This window comes from Callionymus lyra, chromosome 5 (genome assembly GCF_982586985.1).
Source record: "Callionymus lyra chromosome 5, fCalLyr1.hap1.1, whole genome shotgun sequence".
In the NCBI taxonomy this organism is placed as follows: domain Eukaryota; kingdom Metazoa; phylum Chordata; class Actinopteri; order Syngnathiformes; family Callionymidae; genus Callionymus; species Callionymus lyra.
This window is the reverse complement of record NC_141822.1, coordinates 7,829,011-7,850,437: the sequence shown is the minus strand read 5'-3', so window position 1 is coordinate 7,850,437 and position 21,427 is coordinate 7,829,011. Positions and strand designations below refer to the sequence as shown.

At 38.4% G+C, this 21,427-nt stretch overlaps 1 protein-coding gene across 1 annotated transcript in view; it reads right to left on the bottom strand.

Annotated features, from left to right (window-relative positions):
* dym (dymeclin) overlaps window positions 1–21,427 on the bottom strand; it is an 86,485-nt gene that overhangs the window by 56,362 nt on the left and 8,696 nt on the right. The window contains exons 6-8 of the mRNA XM_087790683.1: window positions 20,895–20,967; window positions 16,295–16,420; window positions 12,473–12,612 (exon numbers count right to left, since the gene is read on the bottom strand). Of these exons, the coding sequence (XP_087646809.1) occupies window positions 12,473–12,612; window positions 16,295–16,420; window positions 20,895–20,967 (339 nt within the window). The remainder of the gene's footprint in view (window positions 1–12,472; window positions 12,613–16,294; window positions 16,421–20,894; window positions 20,968–21,427) is intronic.

The following is a 21,427-nucleotide window of genomic DNA, read 5'->3' as shown; positions in this document are numbered from 1 at the left end:
AAGCAAAAGAGAGAAACTGCACTGGACTATATTGACTACAGGTGACGATAACGTGGCGCCTGCAGCCGTGATTCAGCCGGCGGCGGGTTTTGTCGTCAAGACCGGCTCGTTCACGGGGATTACTGTGAAAGTTCAGCCGCAGACAGACTCCTGCGAGCCAAAACAAATACAAAAGGGAGTCACCTGCGCCACCTGGAATCTGAAACAACACAGACGGCGACAGAGAACAATGGCGGGTCGGAGCTGGAGCGACTGAGGCAGAAAAAAAAAAGCTCAGTTTCCATCAGAGCGACTGAAGTGACGCTGCCATTCAGGCGGCAGGAGAGGCATGAGGCCCACAGAACACACACCCTTGACGCCGGCACGTCTGGCCCTGTACCACTCAGGCGTGGTGCAAGTAGATGTGACGCCATCTAGTGGCCAGAAGAGAAACCTAAAAGCTTGATCTGCACTTTTACGTTCAATATCAATGTTTAAAACATGATTAAAGCTGCACTACATAACATTTCTTTTTGACATAAAATAATAAAATACAGAGTATATACTCAAACTACTACATCAAGTCTCTTTACTACACAACTTTGACTTTGCTTCAGGGCAGTTGTTCGGACACAACATTTGCATTCATCTCAATAATGAGAGAAATATAAACCGTAAACTGACCAGACCGAAGCCTATTTTCTGGTTTCTGGTTCATAAATACATGCTGATCGTAGGAGCGACGCTGGAGTTTTCACAACGTTGTAATTAAACTGTTCTAAACGTACACTGGGGGAAGCAATAAACCTGTAGAGTGGTCCCTCGCCATCTCACAGATTTAATTTATGCTACATATTTATACATGTTGTATACAAGCTGCATCCGGGAACTTCAAATACTCTTGTCATTTTTCAAAAGAGGGATTCATTTGAAATTAAATTCAACACAACCACAGAATTGAATAATAATAACCTTGGTGCCAACGATGGAGTGAACTCCCATGATGCTTTTCTACACTATTCTCCATTCAGTGACAGCTGATTGGTCGCTTGAATCCTGTATTTAAATGTTACGTCGATGCTGCCATGTCAAAAGTAATTGGCAGCCGTGATTGGTTGGCTGGGCGGCAAAGCATTTTGCGAGCCGTTTCGTGGTCATTGTCAAGAGGGATGGCAACTCGCATGAAATGTTGGATTTTTAAGTTCAAATAAATGTTGTTGAATACATGTTTGTAATGTAACCAAGTGAACAATTAGACATTTACAACCTTGTTTTTTTTAATTTCGGGTTTTTTCAGAACTAGCTTCATCAAAAATGTTTAGTCTTGGGTAGTAGTTGACTAATTACCGCACACAACTTCGTGTTAACAAAAGAGTGAACTCCCATGATGCTTTTCTACACTATCCTCTTATCAGTGACAGCCGATTGGTCTCTTGAATCCTGTATTGTTACGTCTATTTTGCCATGTAAGTAAGTAAGTAAGTAAGTAATTTATATTTATATAGCGCTTTCAAAGACCAGGGTCACAAAGCGCTTAAACAATGAAAACAATAATGAATAAAATATATACTTAAAAGGTCAATATAACACCTAGAACAATACAAGAGTCTCAGAAAATCAAGGAAAAGCATATACAAATAAAAATGTCTTAAGATGTTTCTTGAAGTCAAAAGTCTTGAAGTTGATGTCAAAAGTAATTGGCAGCTGTGATTGGTTGGCTGGGCGGCAAAGCATTATGGGGGCTGTTCGTAGTCACCGTTACTAAGAGGATTGTCGAGGCAACTCACATGAAATGTTAAAAAAAATGTTGATGAATACATGTTTGTAATTTAATGACTTTTTCAATTAATTTCCGTTTCCATCAATAATGTTCAGTCTTGTGTACTGCTTTAAGACGGGTTAAATAACCATGAAAAACTTTGAATTCCCTGCACGTGTGCAGTCGGAGGAGACGCATGTACAGAATGGAAGAAAAGTTTGATCAATCAGGAGATTAGATCCTTCCCTCCACAGACTTGAACGCAACTATATTCTGCAACGCCGCGGCTGATAAAGGATGAAACATGGGTGAGATCCTCCTGTACGATAGCGGAGATTGTAATCCACGGGCACATTTTCAATCTGGCGAGAGGCGGCCGGCGAAGAAATGACCGCGGCTCTCATGTTGGAGCGTATCATTTGCTGAGCCCATTGACACGTTGAGGCCGAGAGATTAAGTCCTTTCTTGATATGTGGGAACACATCGCACAGAACATGGGCCGGGCCTTTTGAAATGGTGCCATTGTGAGAGATCTGGCTTAATGGTTTTTTCTGTTCTCTTCCGTGCGAGCTTCTCTTTCAGCTTTGACAATTGCGGTCTGGATCATCTCAGCCTCCGTCATCGGCTTCAAATGGTTTAGATTTTTTTTTTCTCTTCATCCTTGGATCCCTACTTTCCAGCCAATCTCCCGAAGGATGTCAAACCAATTCTTTCATTCACCCTGAATTATACAGGGTTATTAATTGGTAAGAATCTGTCGCCACAACAATATCACGATACAGGGGCAAAAACACAATATATCGTGATACTGTAGTAACAAGTATATACAGTGTATATGTGTAGTATTGTCGAGTATTTGACTCTGGTGTTGCAGAATTTACAGACCACATGACTCGAAGTCGTAACTGCTTTCATTTGTTTTCAAACAAAAATATGTCCAAAAATCAGCTGTCCACTGTATCCTCTTGTCCTCAGTGATCGCCAGAATTTCACTGGCCCTTTAGATTCAAAGTGTGTTATAGCAAAAATCTGTTGATAAGATACACATCAGGATACAGAGTCTTTGTTACCTTATATAGTGATATATATTGTGGTACAGCTTTAAAAGCTGCTGGAGTCACTGTATCCTCTCGTCCTCAGCCATCACTGGCATCTACGGGTCATCACCAGGATCTTGTGGTAATTCATTTTCCCTTTAACATTAGGACGTAAAGAATTCTGCCATCTAGAGGCCATACGTTTTATTGCAACACAAAAATAAACAAACGCTGTGAATATGTTAATTGTGAATAATACTAAAAAACGATTTTATTGTAAAAAACTTGAAATATGAAACATAAATGAATGATGTTAAAAATAAAATGTGGGTAGCACTATAAAATAAATATATTTGTAATATAACTAGTTACTAGATCATTAGTAAAATAATGAGTGATTATTGGTTTATAATGATTTATAACTGTAACTTTTAGATAGTTAGGAGAGCAAAAATAAAATGTTACTAAACAGGTTATTAATGACTTGTTAACACTTGTAAATAATTTACAAACACTTTACAAGTTGTTAAAAGTTTACAAACTACCTACTAATCAGTTGACCTTCAAAGTATATATTTTATTGAGTATTGTTTCGATTGTTTAAGCGCTTTGTGACCCTGGTCTGGAAAAGTGCTATATAAATACAAATTACTTACTTACTTATAACGGGTAGTTACTCTAAAATGTTCCCAAAATATGATTAGAAACCCAAAAATTAAAACCATTTTAAAAATCAAGTGTTGTTCGATATTGATACTGTATTATGAAAATAAATAGTGCAATATTTAAGAGATATTTCTTACACTCTACTCTGAACTATCAAATCAAATATGAAGCCATGAAGAAATCTTTCTTTTCTATCGTCTCCTACTTAAAAAAAAAAAAATCAATTAAATAAAAAGTACATCAAAATAACCTTTAATTACTTGGTTTGTATCCCTGGTTCTCCTCTTACATCCGCCTCGTAACACACATGATCCTCCACTCTGAGGCGAGCGAACGGGAGCCAAGTTGTGACGGAGCCTCGTTCATCTCATCACTGGCACCGGCGCCACTGGCCCGACTCGGCCAGAGACCGGGCCTGGCAGCCTCACTTCCTGCACTCAGGCCCCCGTTCACAGGGGCTCCATTTTACCTCAGCGGGGGCCATTTGTCATCCATCTGGCCCCGGCTCCTTGTGCCAGCCGCTCCGATACAAAATAACCAATAATGCTGCCCGGCTCCAGCTTCAGGGGCCCCGTGGAAAAAAAGAAGAAAAAAAAGAGGTGGACATGAAGAGGAGGAAAGGGCAGGGAAAAAGTGAGGAAAAGAAAAGGTCACGTAAGAATAACAAAGCTAGATAGATTTATCCCTCATGGGGGTCGCGGGGAGCCTATCCCAGTATCATAGGGCGAGAGGCGGGGGACACCCTGGACCGGATGCCACACTGTCTCAGGACACACAAAGACAGACAACTATTCACAGACACTCATAACTATGGACAATTTCCACAAGTTCTCAATCAACCTCTGTATGTTTTTGAGACTGTGGGAGGAAACCGGAGTACCCGGAGTAAACCCACGTAACAGGGGGAGAACATACCAACTCCACACAGAAGGGTCACAAGTTGGCTCGGCCTGGAAGCGAACCATCAACCTTCTTGCTAACCACTGCGCCACCGTGAGCTTGATAGTTATACAACTAAAATAAAGATTTTTTTTCCATTGTTATTCAATTAGAAAAACTATATTAATATAGTTATATTTGAAAAGGAAATTTCAGCAATTGTGTTCCCATAAATAAAAGATTGCAGCGAAAGTAAGAGAAGTTTGTTTCCAAACAGATAATAATAATAGATTATAGTAAAACTTCGGACTAAACTTTACTGAAAAATACAGTTGATCTAGCTTTTAGCTTTTTTTTTTAAACTGCTTCAATTTATCCAACTATAAAAGTTTGTGCTCATATAACGCACATATAAATACAAATTATCTATACGGTGTCTCTTATGAATACAATTCTTATCTTCTCATAATAACAGCGTTTTCTTCTTCTTTAAGCCATTGTTATAATTGGGCTTATTTTACAACAACAAGACTATTAGATGCATCATCCATTGATGTAAATATGAAGTGGATTTTCAATGTAATTATGGTTTACATTGAATAAAACTGACCGTAAACACTGTCAATTAAAAAGGCATCTTTGATACCATTATAGAAGCACATATGCTCACATCAGTCGTTACATTTTTATGACCTATTGTGTTTTTGCCTGAAGCGTTAGAGCAGGATTGCATTTCATCATCGTTTTATAATGTTTATTTCACCACCAGAACATTACACATACATACAGGAAACATAAAAGTAATACAACTATATGGTTAAAGTGTTAATAATAAATGATTTTCTCTGGTTGAGATCTAACTAGACGTACTGGAGGTTCAAAGGTCAGTACCTTCAACTCTTGATGTCACGACTGTTACGATTCAACAGATGCGATCAATAATCAAAGATCCATTAACGTTTAGAATAAACATGATGAAAACACACCAGACAACCACCCACTCGTGGAGTTTAGACACATTTCCCTTAGAAACGTTTTCCTTAAAAACACCAAAAATGAAGGTAAAAATGAAAAGAGAGACCAGTGACTCACACACTCCTTTTAAAAAATTAAAAGTGTGTTTCATCCGATGAGACACGAAGTACTGACGGGTAAGTTGACCTTCCTCTGATCCTTAATCCATTTTTTCTATGAAACATTTCATAAAAATGTGCAACACAAATTATTTCTTGAAGTCATACCAACAGCAAGACAATTTCACCATTTCCATCAGAGGACAGTTGAGTCACATTTTTTAAATCCTCTTTACGGAAAGAATGACTCAGACTCATGACTACAAGACACACTAGTTGATAATAAACGTAATGAAGTGACACAGAGACGACAGATGAAGAGGCCAAGTTGTAAAACAAGTGGAATCTTCAGATGTGTTGGTGTCAGTGTCGGTGTAGCTGTTGTTATATCTGACGGTGATGCTGTCGCTGTTGGTGTCACTGTCGGTGTCAGTGTCGCTGTTGATGTTGCTATTGGTGTCGCTGTTTAAGTCAGCGTCTCTGTTGGTGTTGCCGTCGGTGCTGGTGTCGGTGCTGGTGTCGGTGTTGGTGCTGGTGTCTGTGTTACTGTTGGTGTTGCCGTCGGTGCTGGTGTCGGTGCTGGTGTCGGTGTTGGTGCTGGTGTCGGTGCTGGTGTCGGTGCTGGTGTCGGTGCTGGTGTCGGTGCTGGTGTCGGTGTTGGTGCTGGTGTCTGTGTTACTGTTGGTGTTGGTGTTGGTGTTGGTGTTGCTGTCTATGTTGGTGCTGGTGTCTGTGTTACTGTTGGTGTTGGTGTAACTGTTGGTGTGGCTGTTGGTTTGGTGTCGCTGTTGGTGTTGGTGTTGCGGTTATGTCGGTGTTACGCTTTGTGACCCTGGTCTCGAAAAGCGCTATATAAATAAATATTACTTACTTACTTACTTACCGTTATGTCGTTGTTGATGTTTGTGTCGGTGTTGATGTTATGTCGGTGTTTTGCGGTTATGTCGGTGTTACTGTTATGTCGGTGTTGATGTTTGTGTCGGTGTTGATGTTATGTCGGTGTTTTGCTGTTATGTCGGTGTTACTGTTATGTCGGTGTTACTGTTATGTCGGTGTTGATGTTTGTGTCGGTGTTGATGTTATGTCGGTGTTTTGCTGTTATGTCGGTGTTACTGTTATTTTGGTGTTGATGTTTGTGTCGGTGTTGATGTTTGTGTCGGTGTTGATGTTTGTGTTGATGTTATGTTTGTGTTGATGTTTGTGTCGGTGTTCATGTTTGTGTCGGTGTTCATGTTTGTGTCGGTGTTCATGTTTGTGTCGGTGTTCATGTTTGTGTCGGTGTTCATGTTTGTGTCGCTGTTGATGTTTGTGTCGCTGTTGATGTTTGTGTCGGTGTTGATGTTATGTCGGTGTTTTGCTGTTATGTCGGTGTTGATGTTTGTGTCGGTGTTGATGTTATGTCGGTGTTTTGCTGTTATGTCGGTGTTACTGTTATGTCGGTGTTACTGTTATGTCGGTGTTGATGTTTGTGTCGGTGTTGATGTTTGTGTCGGTGTTGATGTTTGTGTTGGTTTATGTCGGTGTTGATGTTTGTGTCGGTGTTGATGTTTGTGTCGGTGTTGATGTTTGTGTCGGTGTTGATGTTTGTGTTGATGTTATGTCGGTGTTGATGTTTGTGTCGGTGTTGATGTTTGTGTCGGTGTTCATGTTTGTGTCGGTGTTGATGTTTGTGTCGGTGTTGATGTTATGTCGGTGTTGATGTTATGTCGGTGTTTTGCTGTTATGTCGGTGTTGATGTTTGTGTCGGTGTTGATGTTATGTCGGTGTTTTGCTGTTATGTCGGTGTTACTGTTATGTCGGTGTTGATGTTTGTGTCGGTGTTGATGTTTGTGTCGGTGTTGATGTTATGTCGGTGTTTTGCTGTTATGTCGGTGTTGATGTTTGTGTCGGTGTTGATGTTATGTCGGCGTTTTGCTGTTATGTCGGTGTTACTGTTATGTCGGTGTTGATGTTTGTGTCGGTGTTGATGTTTGTGTCGGTGTTGATGTTTGTGTTGATGTTATGTCGGTGTTGATGTTTGTGTCGGTGTTGATGTTTGTGTCGGTGTTGATGTTTGTGTCGGTGTTCATGTTTGTGTCGGTGTTCATGTTTGTGTCGCTGTTGATGTTTGTGTCGGTGTTGATGTTTGTGTCGGTGTTGATGTTTGTGTCGGTGTTGATGTTTGTATCGGTGTTGATGTTATGTCAGTGTTTTGCTGTTATGTCGGTGTTACTGTTATTTCGGTGTTGATGTTTGTGTCGGTGTTGATGTTTGTGTTGGTGTTGTTACCGTGTCTCACTTTTGGTGTTGCTGTTGGCGTTTGTGTCGTTGTGGTCGTTACTGTTGCCGTTTGTGTTGGAGTTGTTGTTGTTGTAACTGTTGATGTTGCCGTTTGTCAATGTCTGTAACAGTGTCTGTAACTGTGTCGCTGTTGTTGTCGTGTTGCTTTTGAGGTCATTGGTTGGCGTTTGTGTGTGTGACAGTGTCTGTGCTGGTGTTACCGTCAGCGTTGCTCTTGGTGTTTGTGTCTGTGTTTATGTCGGTGTCTCTGTTGGAGTCAGTGCTAGAGTTATTGTCGGTGTTATGGTAACAGTGTTGCTTCATTGCATCGCGTGGTGTTAGTGTTGCTGTTGATGTTTGTGTCATTGTTGTTGTTACTGTTGGTGTTGCTGTTGATGTTTGTGTCGTTGTTGTCTTTACTGTTGATGTTGCTGTTGATGTTTGTGTCATTGTTGTCGTTACTGTTGGTGTTGCTGTTTGTGTCATTGTTGTCCTTACTGTTGGTGTTGCTGTTGATGTTTGTGTCATTGTTGTCGTTACTGTTGGTGTTGCTGTTGATGTTTGTGTCATTGTTGTCCTTACTGTTGGTGTTGCTGTTGATGTTTGTGTCATTGTTGTCCTTACTGTTGGTGTTGCTGTTGATGTGTGTGTCATTGTTGTCGTTACTGTTGGTGTTGCTGTTGATGTTTGTGTCATTGTTGTCGTTACTGTTGGTGTTGCTGTTGATGTTTGTGTCATTGTTGTCGTTACTGTTGGTGTTGCTGTTGATGTTTGTGTCATTGTTGTCTTTACTGTTGGTGTTTATGTTGATCTGTTTGAAGGTATTGTTGTTACTGTTGGTGTTGCTGTTGATGTTTGTGTCATTGTTGTCGTTACTGTTGGTGTTGCTGTTGATGTTTGTGTCATTGTTGTCGTTACTGTTGGTGTTGCTGTTGATGTGTGTGTCATTGTTGTCGTTACTGTTGGTGTTGCTGTTGATGTTTGTGTCATTGTTGTCCTTACTGTTGGTGTTGCTGTTGATGTTTGTGTCATTGTTGTCGTTACTGTTGGTGTTGCTGTTGATGTTTGTGTCATTGTTGTCGTTACTGTTGGTGTTGGTGTTGATGTTTGTGTCATTGTTGTCTTTACTGTTGGTGTTTCTGTTGATCTTTTTGTAGGTATTGTTGTTACTGTTGGTGTTGCTGTTGATGTTTGTGTGTGTGTCTGTAACGGTGCTGGTATTGTTGTCGTGTTGCTTTTGAGGTTACTGTTGGTGTTTATGTTGGTGTCATTGTCTGTGCTGTTGTTACAGTCGGTGTTGCTGTTGGTGTTTGTGGTAACAGTGTTGCTTCATTGCATGGTTTTACTTCAACTTTCGTCTCAATAAACCGATGTTTAAACTGATTAATACAAAATGAAGTGAGTAAATACATTTGTTGCTGTGATTATTGTAAGTAAGAGAAGTAAAAAATGGAACGTTTTGAGTTAAAGATTCCATCTACAAGAATATTCCGGCTCAGAAAAGTATCCTGGTTCTTCTGCATGACTTGGCAGAAAACAAGGGTGGTTTGATTATGTCTCAGTGGCAGGAAGCTTAGAATGGATGAGCTGTGAGAGATAAAAATTCATTAACATTGATCAACTCGACTTCCTCTGTTTCCTTTCGGCGACAAAGACGAATTAACTGCTCGTCGGGATTTACATTTCAACCGCAACCTCCACGAAATCCTACAACACTTCCATGAGTCGAGACACAAGCGTGACGTCTGACGACCTCGGACGGAGTTAACGAGACACGACGGGCCGATGGAGCGACGGAGCAGACGAACACACTCTGGTGTGTGACGAAGAAATACAGCCCAACATGGCGTGCAGACAATAAATAAACACGCCGTTTGGATACGCCATAAAAATATGCATGCTTTAAATGCCTCGACTGGATCACAATCTCCAGAAAGAAAACACGGGAACATTCCACGAGCTTCGAAGAATTTAATAGCCACGGCTGATGTCTATAAAAAAACAGGGAGAAAAATGGACGCTTTTATTTACTATTATCCTTGGTAGTCTTTAGTACAAATACTTTATTGTATTCGATACGCCACAAAAAACTCATCTATTCAGTCGGAGGCGTCTGGAGAAATATAATTATTCAAATGTTGTTAAAAGCCTGTAGAGGTTGTTCCATTTGAAAACGGTGAATAATTAAAAGCAAGAATTGAGTTTTGATGTCATACGGCCTCGTGATGAATTATTCACTTCTCTACTTATATCACATATGGAGATCATACATCACTGCTCGTTACAAAGACTACAATAACAACCTCGAGACAGGATTTACAAGCTTTCATTAGACTTCCAAACTCATGGATCGGTGGCCTAAATACAGCCCGCAAAATTATTTTACATGTCCCTCATCATGACCATGTTTTGAAGGTATTACTCTAAGTTCGACTGAAATCTGGGCGAACGAGAGGTTACGAGAAGAGTCCATTATGACGTAACAGCAAGCTGTAATCACAACCGCTTTGTTTATACAATGAGTCCCTTGGACAACCCTCCACGTTTGACCAATCACAGCAGAGTGGGCGGAGCTTAAGATCCTTTTCTAACCTCAATTTTTTTCGAACGAAAAGAGAGTTTTGTACAAACACACACTGACGATACAATAGAGTCACACATCACAACAACACACACTTAAATCAAGACATAAGTTGAGCTTTAAGATAAGGGAAATATTATCATCGTCCACAATTCCACAGAGAAATTCTAATTAGAGAAAACTTGTTTCCTCGGCCATAGAAGTAATTGATCATCATAATCAATAAACATCACAGTTAAATGTGACAGAATATAATTCGACGTGTTATAAAGTGGACATGAGTTGCCTCTCATTTTTACTTCATATAAACAGGGGCGTGAGCTGAATTTTGAGGTCCTTGGTGGCTGTAAATCAAGACATGAAGAGGTTTCGTGGCGTCTATGGAGGACGATCAAGAAGCGACGGATAAGATGGAAAACGCGAAAAAGACGCCGTGGCGACCTTTGATGGGGAAATCTAGAATCAGAAGTCGGACGATGAGAGCGAAAAGATACTCATGAGTGGAAGATCTATATCTTGATGTAGAGAGTTGGTTTTCAAAATAACTGAAAGAAATAAAATGTATGTTTGTTTTTGGTAATAACTCTGTAGTTTCTGAGGATCTTCTATCATATCAGATAAAGCTGATTCAGGAGAAACGACACGCAATCATTTCATATTTTTCCCTTTATCAGATTGAAAAATATCATTTTGAGTCAAAATATTTGCAAAAGTTCACGCAACTATCAACGCCTCATATTTGAATCGGGGTGATTTCCAAAGGGGGATTTTAAGAGTCCGGTTGTCACGAACGGTAAACAAAAAGTCCCTTTTTTTTTCGTGCCCATGTGGTCATGAATTCAACGTACAGTCGCGTCACAAGCCGAGCCGTTCGTTCATTTGCTTTTATCGGCCACGTTTATTGAAACGCTACCATGTGCTGTCGAGCTCCGACGGCCCGAGTGAGAAAGAAAACAAGTGTTGTCTCGGAGCCATGGGAAGAAGAGACTTGTGTCTTTGTTGGTGTGCGTGCATGAGTGTGTGTGTGTGTGTGTGTGTGTGTGTGTGTGTGTGTGTGTGTGTGCACAAGGGAGGCGGCTGCAGACAGACAGGCTCTGGGGGATTACGGAAAAGGACGGGGCACCATAACTCATCAGGACGCTGGGTGACCACAGACAGACAGGCAGGCTGGCCGAATGCTGATAGATAACTGAAAGCAAACTGCCAGCACAGACCGATTAAGGTTATCTGCCGGGGAAGCCCAGCGCAGATGATTCATTCTCACACATGCACACAAACAAACATTTCACACATGGACAGACTTGAGTCTCGGCTCTGAGAACGTGGCTTAACCTCGGACTCGAGTCGATAAAAATCGATGGTTTAGGACCTTTTTCTGATCCTAAACGGTCTCTTACAGTTACTTACGGTTACATTTCACTTTTGTCGTCATTATTTTTTAGAACAAAAGGTCAGTCTTTATCCTTTAAAGACATATTTAGGAACGTATCGTGACAAATTCAAACTCATTCAGAGACAAAGAATCCATTTAACTGATAAACAATAGGCAACAGTTAAAAATCTATTTAGAAAACTTGTAAAAAACTTGGACAAATCAATTGAAAACACCAAATCAAAAGAGAAAAATTTGAAAATATTATTGAGCTAAATAAATACAATGTTGCAGGGGAAATTTTAACTCTTGATTGACAAAAGAAAATCAGATTCCGTTTAAATTTCAGTTTAAGGAACTAGTTTTGCTTGAATTTAACTTAAATTTAAGTAAAATATTTAAATGAAGTGGCTGTTATTTCTTCACATTATTCACTTTTTTTTCTCCAAATTTGTTATGTTTAAAGTTTAAAATTGTATAGAAATGTGTTTGATTATATTGCTATTTCAATTGCAAATTTAATTAAATAATTTGCAATTTAAACATATTGAATATATTGAAAAAATATATTTTTAATGATAAAATGTACTATTTCTATATCGAAAGGTTAAAATGATTATTTGTTGTTTTCTTTTTATTCAAAATAAAGGCTTTTTTTATAGTAAGTAAAGAGTGCGATATTAAAATTCCAATAATTAAAAAATACATTTTAACGAGACCAATATGAAGAATTTGTGTCACCAGACAAAAGCAGTCGAGAGCCGAGCTAAATCCTGGGGACACTATTATAAATCTGACAGTAAATGCTTGTGTTTAAATCCTTCGGTTGCGTTCACAGTTGTTGTGTTTGCGAGAGCGAAGTCTTACTTGCGACACCAGATGCGAGGCCATAAAGAAGTCCGCCCTCGGCTTTGGGCTCGAAGATGTGGGTCGCAGGCGGGGGGCACTTTTCCTGTCTGATGAAGTTGTAGAGCAGCGTCTTCACCAGTCGACTCGTCAAAGACAAACTGTCGGCACAAAATAAACACAGCAGACGTGGGCGGATGAATACAGTAGACTTTGTCAAGAGTTACCGATCACTTATTTATGGAAGTATGTCAGAAACATCAAGTTGAAACTTTACTTTTTATCAATATGTTGTTGTTGTTTTTTTTATCTTATTGGATCATTTAATTCAATAATTACAATATTGAAGGATTGCATTTGTTTGTATTAAACGATTGAATAATTTGTACATTGAAATGTTGGTTTTTTTGGGGGGGGGTTTGACTATAAACATTTAAAAATTTGGAAAATGAATGGAGTTTATTTTTGCAAATACAGTTTGATATTATAATCCCAATGCAATGGTGGCACCGTTATTTCAACGCTTTTATATTTATTTATAAGGCTATACTTTTTTCTTTTTTACTTTTTTAAATATGTATTTTTAGAATTTTTAATTATATCAAACTGAATTCATTTCGAAAATATTCGATTTAAAAAGAAAATATATGCTTTAGAAAAATATTTAACCTTCTAATTAATAAATGATTGAATTACATAATTCAAAGAAATGATTAAATGCATAAAAAATATATATATAAATACAAAAATGTGAAGGCAATATTTTAAATAATATCGAATAATTACTCATATTTCTTTAACTTACTATTAAATATTCTTTAAGAATTTAATTTGATAAGTTTGTACTTTGAAAGGTTGATTCGTTTGTAAGTAAGTAAGTAAGTAAGTAATATTTATTTATATAGCGCTTTTCCAGACCAGGGTCACAAAGCGCTTAAACAATCAAAACAATACTCAAAAAAGTACATACTTTAGAGATCAAGATAATACTGAGAACCACACAGGAGTTCCAGAAAATCAAGGAAAAGCCTGAACAAATAGAAACGTCTTAAGATGTTTCTTAAAGGAGTCAGTAGATCATCAAACACAGAGATGGTTCCAAAGCTTAGGAGCAACAGCCTGAAAAGATTTCTCTCCTCTGGTCCTGAGCCGTGTGCGAGGAACCATAAGTAGATTCTGATCCACAGACCTCAGAGCCCGAGCTGGGGTGTAAGGCTGGATCAGATCAGTGATGTAAGGAGGAGCCTGATGTTTGTACTTTTTTTATGAATTTAACTTAATTAATGTTTGTTTTTTCCACACAGAGCTTGATATTATATTCCAGTAAACCCGAAAAACTTCAATTAGTCTTCAATTGAGAAACATTTTAAATAATTGAATTGTGAATGTTTATTTTGGAATTATTAGTATCAGAATATCATGATGTATAAAAATGTCCCATTTATTTTGAAATAATTATTTCCCATTTAAATTAAATCATTCAATTAAACTAAATAAACCTTTAAATCTAGAAACAATGGAAAACTTTCTGAAAAGTAAACTTCAACTCTTGGATCTTCAGACCACACTTGATAATAAACCTGCGCACATAGAAGTGTCGAGTGTGTTACGCTGGTCTTAACAGCTTTTCCTTCTCTCAACAGATGTATTAGACACAAAACAGTTTCACTAACCTTCCATTATGTTTTGCCCACATCAGCGACTTGCAAGTATTTCTCCCGCTCAGTAGTAATTAGTGCAAAGTGCTCTCGTTTGGCTCGACACTGCGAGAGCCCTAAAAGAAAATTGCCTCCATCCATCTCTAAACTGCGCGGCAAGACGCGAAGATACACTCGGCGTTAATCCGCCGCGCGTTCATCAATCCCGGTTAAGTATCAACTACGGAAAATTGGGTTCAAATATAACAGCCGGCGGGGCCGGGGGCCGCCATTGTTCGGCGCTGACGAATGTGGATCGTAAAATCGTGTTTGTGTTTGCAAGACCGACTTAGAGGTCGATCCACGAAGAAAGTATTCGCGTGAATAAACTTTCCTTCGACATTGTGTCGTCGTTACAGCGATAAACATGAATTTAGTTCAGGATGACGTTCGATAACATGGTCAACAGTTGATAAACTGGTATAAAAATATGTATTTAATTCTTATTTATCAACTCAATACTCAAGGAAAGTATAAAAAGGACGTAGCTAGACAGACAGGAAGCAAAGATGAGCTCTCGTCACTATGTTTGCTACAGTCGTCGTAAAGCGCCAGAGCTTCCGATTAGTTCGTCTGCCTTTTAATAACATTTCAGTGACTCGGACTAAACATACTAGGTGGTACGAAGATGTATATTACAAACCTATTTTGTGCTTTATTCCTTTAAAAATGTGAAGAAACCAACTAAAATATCAGTTTAAATATTTGCAGAAGGTTCAAAGTGCACTTCGATATTTAGTTTTATTTTTTTAAATTATTCATTTTTTAATAATTTAATTCAAAAATATCCATTTTGAAAGTTTAATTTTACTGAGTTTTTTTAGTCGTTTTTAATTTAATAAAACTTTTTTTTTTTTAATTAACACAATAGCAAAATTATACCAAGCTACTTGACTGAACTTTGAGACAATTATGATGGAACTATTATTTATACCATTATAACACTTATATAGTGAATTAAATACTACTACAAATGAACAATATTGAATTTGGAAAAAAAAAAGTTGGTATGATTGATATTGATATTGATTTTGGAATATCAAACGCTGTGTGGACATTTTTTATTATTTATTCACGTCTTTTTAAATGTTTTTGTATGTATTCATTTGATTGTTTTACATGCATCCATCCACCTTTATTCAACAGCAATTTATTTATTTAGAAAAACATTTCTTTATTATTTTGTTTTTGCCCTTAAACAATATTGTACTTTTATTAAAGTATTTTTATGGTTTATATTAAAAAAATATTGTGTGTAAAATGTATCTTTTAGATTTTTTTTAATTAACATTCAAATATTCAAAGCATTTGTTCATTTTTGTGTTTCAGTTAAACCTCTGGCCACTAGATGGCAGCAGTCATTACATCCTCTGCAGCTAAAGGAAGAATTAAAATGAATTCACTCTACAGGCGATGACTGAGGACGAGAGGATACAGTGACTCCAGCAGCTTTTTAAACTGATATTTGGACATATTTTGGTTTGAAAACAAATGAAAGAAGTTACGACTTTGTCAAGAGTCATGTGGTCTTTAAATACTACAACACCAGAGTCAAGTACTCAACAATACTACAAATATATATCTTTGTTACTACACTATCACAAGATCTCACATTACAACGTATTGTTGTCCCTGTATTGTATCCATCTATATATTTTTTTAAATGTAAATTAAAAAATATTTAAATTATTAAAACAAATCAAATCACATTCTGCCTTTAAATAAACGAATAATTAAACGCAATTGTTAAATAAAAACAGATCCAACCTCTCATTATAGAAATTATTATTATTATTATCAATTTTTTTTAAACATTAAATTAAACCATTGAATATTCTGATGCCACTTAACTTACTTTCTTAAACCGATTAGTCTCAAGAAACCCTGCAAAATATTCGTACAACATCCTTGTTGTTGCCACAGCTATGAACGCGTACATTAAATTATCGGCCAATTGGGAAAATATTTGTATGAATCGTCATCCATTTAACCATCAGAATCTTATGTCAGTCATCGATTTTCTCGGCATGTTTGGCAAAACAACGATGTACATATAAATAGAGTTGTATTCACGGTAACACCGTCGCAGAAGTTAACAGTTTAGGGACATTTTCGCTTCAGCGATTCATCATATTACGAGACTCACCATCGTCCCTTCATGATGTGCTGATATATTAAACTGTCCCTCAGGATGTCTTTGTGGAACAGTTGGTACGAGAAGAACACCAGCAGCGTGGTCACGGCCTCGAACAGGATGCTGTAGGTGATGTCCCTAAAAAAAACAAAAGAAACACAGATTCTATCAAACATGGCAGCAGAAATCAACGTCTTCATTAAAAAGACGTGTTTCTCTTCAACCATGAGTCATGTTTTTATTTCGACACAAACACACGGCGTCGCGATGACTCACTCCGGAACATTATCGAATGAGGTTTGCAGAGCGACGAGAGAGAGAATAGAAATATGAAGCTGCAATAAAAACAAAATCTCACTGGAGAATGAAGCTCAAATTAAATAAATACTCAAGATCCATGTTTGTATAAATGTGTTTCTTTATGTAAAAACAATGGCTCCTGGTTTTAGACGACAGCTTGCTTAAGGGGATGTTTTTGAATGTCAACCCTTGCGTTATCTCTGGGTCAAGGTGACCCGGAGACCCGAAAACAAATGCGTTTGACCTTGACCTGGAGATAACACAAGGGATACTTAAAACACATTTGTTTTTCGGGTCAAGACTCAAACGGATATTTTGACAGCGACAAAATAAGTCCTCTTCTGGGTAAGAAACTGATGTCATAAATCGCATTTACCATGACGACGCCCACTCTGCTGTGGTTGGTCAAGAAGCATGTTTCGTCTTCACGTGTCATCAATCCTGGTCCCACCTCCAAGGGACTCATTGTATAAACAAAGCGGGTCATGATTACAGCCGGCAGGAGGAGGAGTGAAGCCATTGTTACATCATAATGGACTCCGCTCTCGTAACCTCTCATTCGCCCAGATTTCAGAGCAACTTTATAAAGTAATGAGTTGAAAACATGGTCATGATGAGGAACTTACTGTATCTTGGAGAGAAAGATTCAACATTTACGACATGTGAGTCAGGAGAGTTAGAGTCTCACATTTATTGCTCATAAGAACCAGAATAACCTCGATCGGCTGCTGAAGCAGTTTCTTTACTCTGGGTTCCTGACAAAGGCCAGGGATACCAAGACTATCCCTAAATACCACAAGAATAGCGTCCACTTGTATCCGAGATCCCTTCACTCCGGTCTTGACCCACGGTTCATCACCATAGTTGAGTGAATGGTGATGAACTCAGCCATAATTCACTCTATTCTTATGGACCGACCTACCCATGATCCCACAGGATCCAGATGGAAACGAAGGGGGATTGATTGTATCCCAGAAGTTTAATTGACATTTGTTTAGGGCTTTTCAGTTAGTCTAACAGAAACGGTGATAAAAATGAGACCTACAGTATTTGGTGGAAGATATTTGTCATAATTATCTTAATCAATGAGAGAAGTAAAAAGTACTTAAACAACCAAATGACAGAACATGGCAGTTTAGTATTTTATGTGGGACTTCCTGCGGAGCCAAACTATTCTTCGACCAACATCAGAATTAAAATCAGAATCAGCTTCATTGGTCAAGTATATATAGACAATATATACTTGTCTTCGGCTTCTATTGACTTTTAAGGAATTTGCATTGTGCGCACACAGGTGATAGAATATAAATCAAAATAGAGGTAAAAATAGAATTACAAATATAACAAATTACAAATAAAATATACCAAAAAATGCATGAAAAATCAGTGCAACATGGGATGAAAGGGACGATGTGTCTCGGGTATATATATGTCAAAGTACAGATTGGAATCAAGTAGGATCTGGGATCCTTCTCGTCGAGGTTGGAATTCCAATTTGCACTACTACTGAACTGGGATCTGAATATTGGAATTCCAATCTGTCCTAGGAGGATCCCAGATTCTACTTGTGAATTCCAATCTCTACTAGGAGAGATTGGAATCCTACTACTGAATTGGGATCCGATATTGGAATTCCAATCTGTCCTTGGAGGATCCCAGATTCTACTTGTGAATTCCAATCTCTACTAGGAGAGATTGGAATCCTACTACTGTATTGGGATCTGAATATTGGAATTCTAATCTGTCCTAGGACAAATGGGAATTCTACCAGAACAATCTCCAATTATAATAGGAGAAATTCAAATTAAATCAAAATGTTACCCTAATTAATATCAATATTAAGATCAAAGTTCAGTGGCAGGATTCCAATCTGTACCAGTAGGATTCCAGATCCTAATGGATTACAATCTGTACTGTGACATATAAATGTAAATGAAAAATGTTATTCAGTGTACGCGAATGATCAAAGATTAAATCACATTTTTATTTTAAAAGATACGATTCATTCCTTTTCGGTTAAAGGTTCAGTCTAAAAAAACAACTGTGTTGAGCTCAGTAAACCCCAATCAAAAGAATTGTTCAATTCCTTTCACATCGGCACGTACGAAGGAAACGGGCCTCGAGCCACAAAGTGTTGGAGGGAAGCAAAACAGGGAGAGTCTTGGAGACTCTAACAATGAATGACGCTGGAATGCCGAGCACATTTACATAAGAGCCGTGGCTTGATGTCCGGACGCTGCAGAGGAAACCGAACGGCGGTGGCGGAGGACGGGAGAGGTCAGGAGGTCATTGTAATTGACACAAATGAAATCAAAGGGAAAAGATGCTTCGACGGGCGTGGACCAAGAAGACGCCCACGCTGGAAATTCTTCTCTCCGACGCTGGAATTCTTCTCTCAGAGGCTGGAGATGAAATGTGGTTCCTGGACTGTGAGGTGGCAGATGTTGGGCGCGATGAGGCGATAATCGTTTCGTTTATTACTCGTGTGAGCCGTTATCTTTCCAGCGGGTATTAACCTTTCAGTCGCACCAACATCAGTGTTTATAAAGGACTTCTCTTCTTTACTGCTTTAAAAAAAAACGGTAAAAGCAACGACAAAATCGTCCACTTTCTTTCGCTAAACTTGAGGATTATAACACAACAATGTGGTTGAAAGGTCAACTAATGTGAAACTCCAGCTCTCCTGACTGACATCTTTCAAATGTTGAATCTTTCTCTCCAAGATCCAGTAAGTTCCTCATCATGACCATGTTTTCAATTTATTACTTTATAAAGTTCGTCTGTAATCTGGGCGAACGAGAGGTTACGAGAGTCCATTATGACGTAATGATGGCTTCACGCCTCCTCCAGCCAGCTGTAATCACGCCCCGCTTTGTTTATACAACGAGTCCCTTGGAGTTGGATACTTATGGGATTGAAGACGCGCGGTGACAAACCTTGATGCCTTAAATCACAATTTTCTTTTACAGTAAAAAAAATAAATAAATAAAGCAAAATGACATCATTTAAATACACCGCGACAAAAATAATATCAGAAACAATAGTTATAACATTGTAACTAATCACATAATTAAGCTAAGATTTAAGAATTAACTCTAAAGTAAATATTTGGTTCTGTAAGAAAGAAAAGTCTTAATGAAGGGAAAGAACTTAAGCGCTCCATGAAAAAATTAAATTTGTGACCACAAAATACTCATTTGAATTAGTATTTTGTGGTCACAAATTACTTGAAATTATTGAATGTATGTATTTTTGTACTGCTACATTGTCACTAGCTTGTGTACTTAAATTATCTTTCAAAAGGTTTCTGGTTTACACCCAGTGCTTGGATTGTCCCTCATCATGACCATGTTTTAAATGTTTTACTTTATAAAGTTTGTCTGTAATCTGGGCGAACAAGAGGTTACGAGAGCTTGAGTCCATTATGACATAGTAATGGTTCACTCCTCCTCCAGCCAGCTGTACGCACACCCCGCTTTGTTTATACAACGAGTCCCTTGGAGTTGGATACTTCCGGGATTGAAGACGCGCGGTGACAAACCTTGATGTCCTAAATTACAATTTGTTTTACAGTAAAAAAAATAAAGCAAAATGACATTATTTAAATGCACCGCAACATAAATAATATCAGAAACAATAGCAATAACATTGTAACAAATCCAATAATTAAGCTAAGAAAACAAATACAAAAACATAAATTAACTATAAAGTAAATATTTGGTTCTTTAAGAAAGAAAAGTCTTAATAAAGGGAAAGAACTCAAGCGCTCCATGAAAAAAATCAAATTTGTGGACACAAAATATACTTCCAGGATTGATGACGCATGGTGACAAACCTTGATGCCTTAAATCACAATTCTTATATTTCAAAAAAATAAAAATATAAAGCAATTTGTGGCCACAAATTACTCGAAATTCTTTAATGTATGTATTTTTGTACTTCTATGTTGTCACTAGCTCTACTGGTCGTTTACTTCAATTCTCATCACATGGATTGTCCCTCATCATGACCATGTTTTGAACTTAATACTCCATAAAGTCCTCTTGGTTCCTCATCATCTATGGTTACAGTAAACCATATGGACTCCGAGTGACCTCACAACGTCAGCCGTCAGCCGTCTTAACCAATCAGCAGCCGCCTCTCATTGATCCGAACACATCACTGTCGAGGAGCTTAGAAAGATAATGGAACGACTGGTTTCTGTTCACACGTTACAATCCCAAAGCAGGGGGTTGACCTTTTTAAGGAAAAGGTCACGACAGGGAAGTCGTCCTCGGAACGAGAACCGCGGGCGACAGCGACGAGTACTTACAGCAGCGGCACTTCAACGATCAGGTGGATGAGGTTCGACAGCAGCTCCTCCAGAAGGTCATCGCAACCGGCATCTGCACGGGGGAGAGCGGAGTCATAATGAGAGGCTATTATTAGGAAACACAGACGTCGGATCGAGACGCGCCGTTTATCAAAGTCAGCGTGTCGCCGTCATTCCTTTCCCCGTCCAGGTAATGAAAGAAAAGCGCTGAGTCGGGAATCTTTTTTCAATTTCGTTATTAGCCGAAGGAAGATGCGATCTGTGGCCGATCGAGAACTGGATCACACGAGGCCCGGAAACGTGGGAAGCGAGAAAAAAAAACGCTCTTTACAACAGGATGTCACTAAATAATATACATATATTACATATTTATATACAGTGCAGAAGACGCACGTGTGATTATTCCACACACGCTACATTTACGGACCGTCTCACGCTTGGATGCTCATCTTTTTTAAGTTTATTATAACGTTTGCTTCTCTCGATACAGATTCAATTCCTAAACATCATGGATTAGACTTTCATTTAATTCC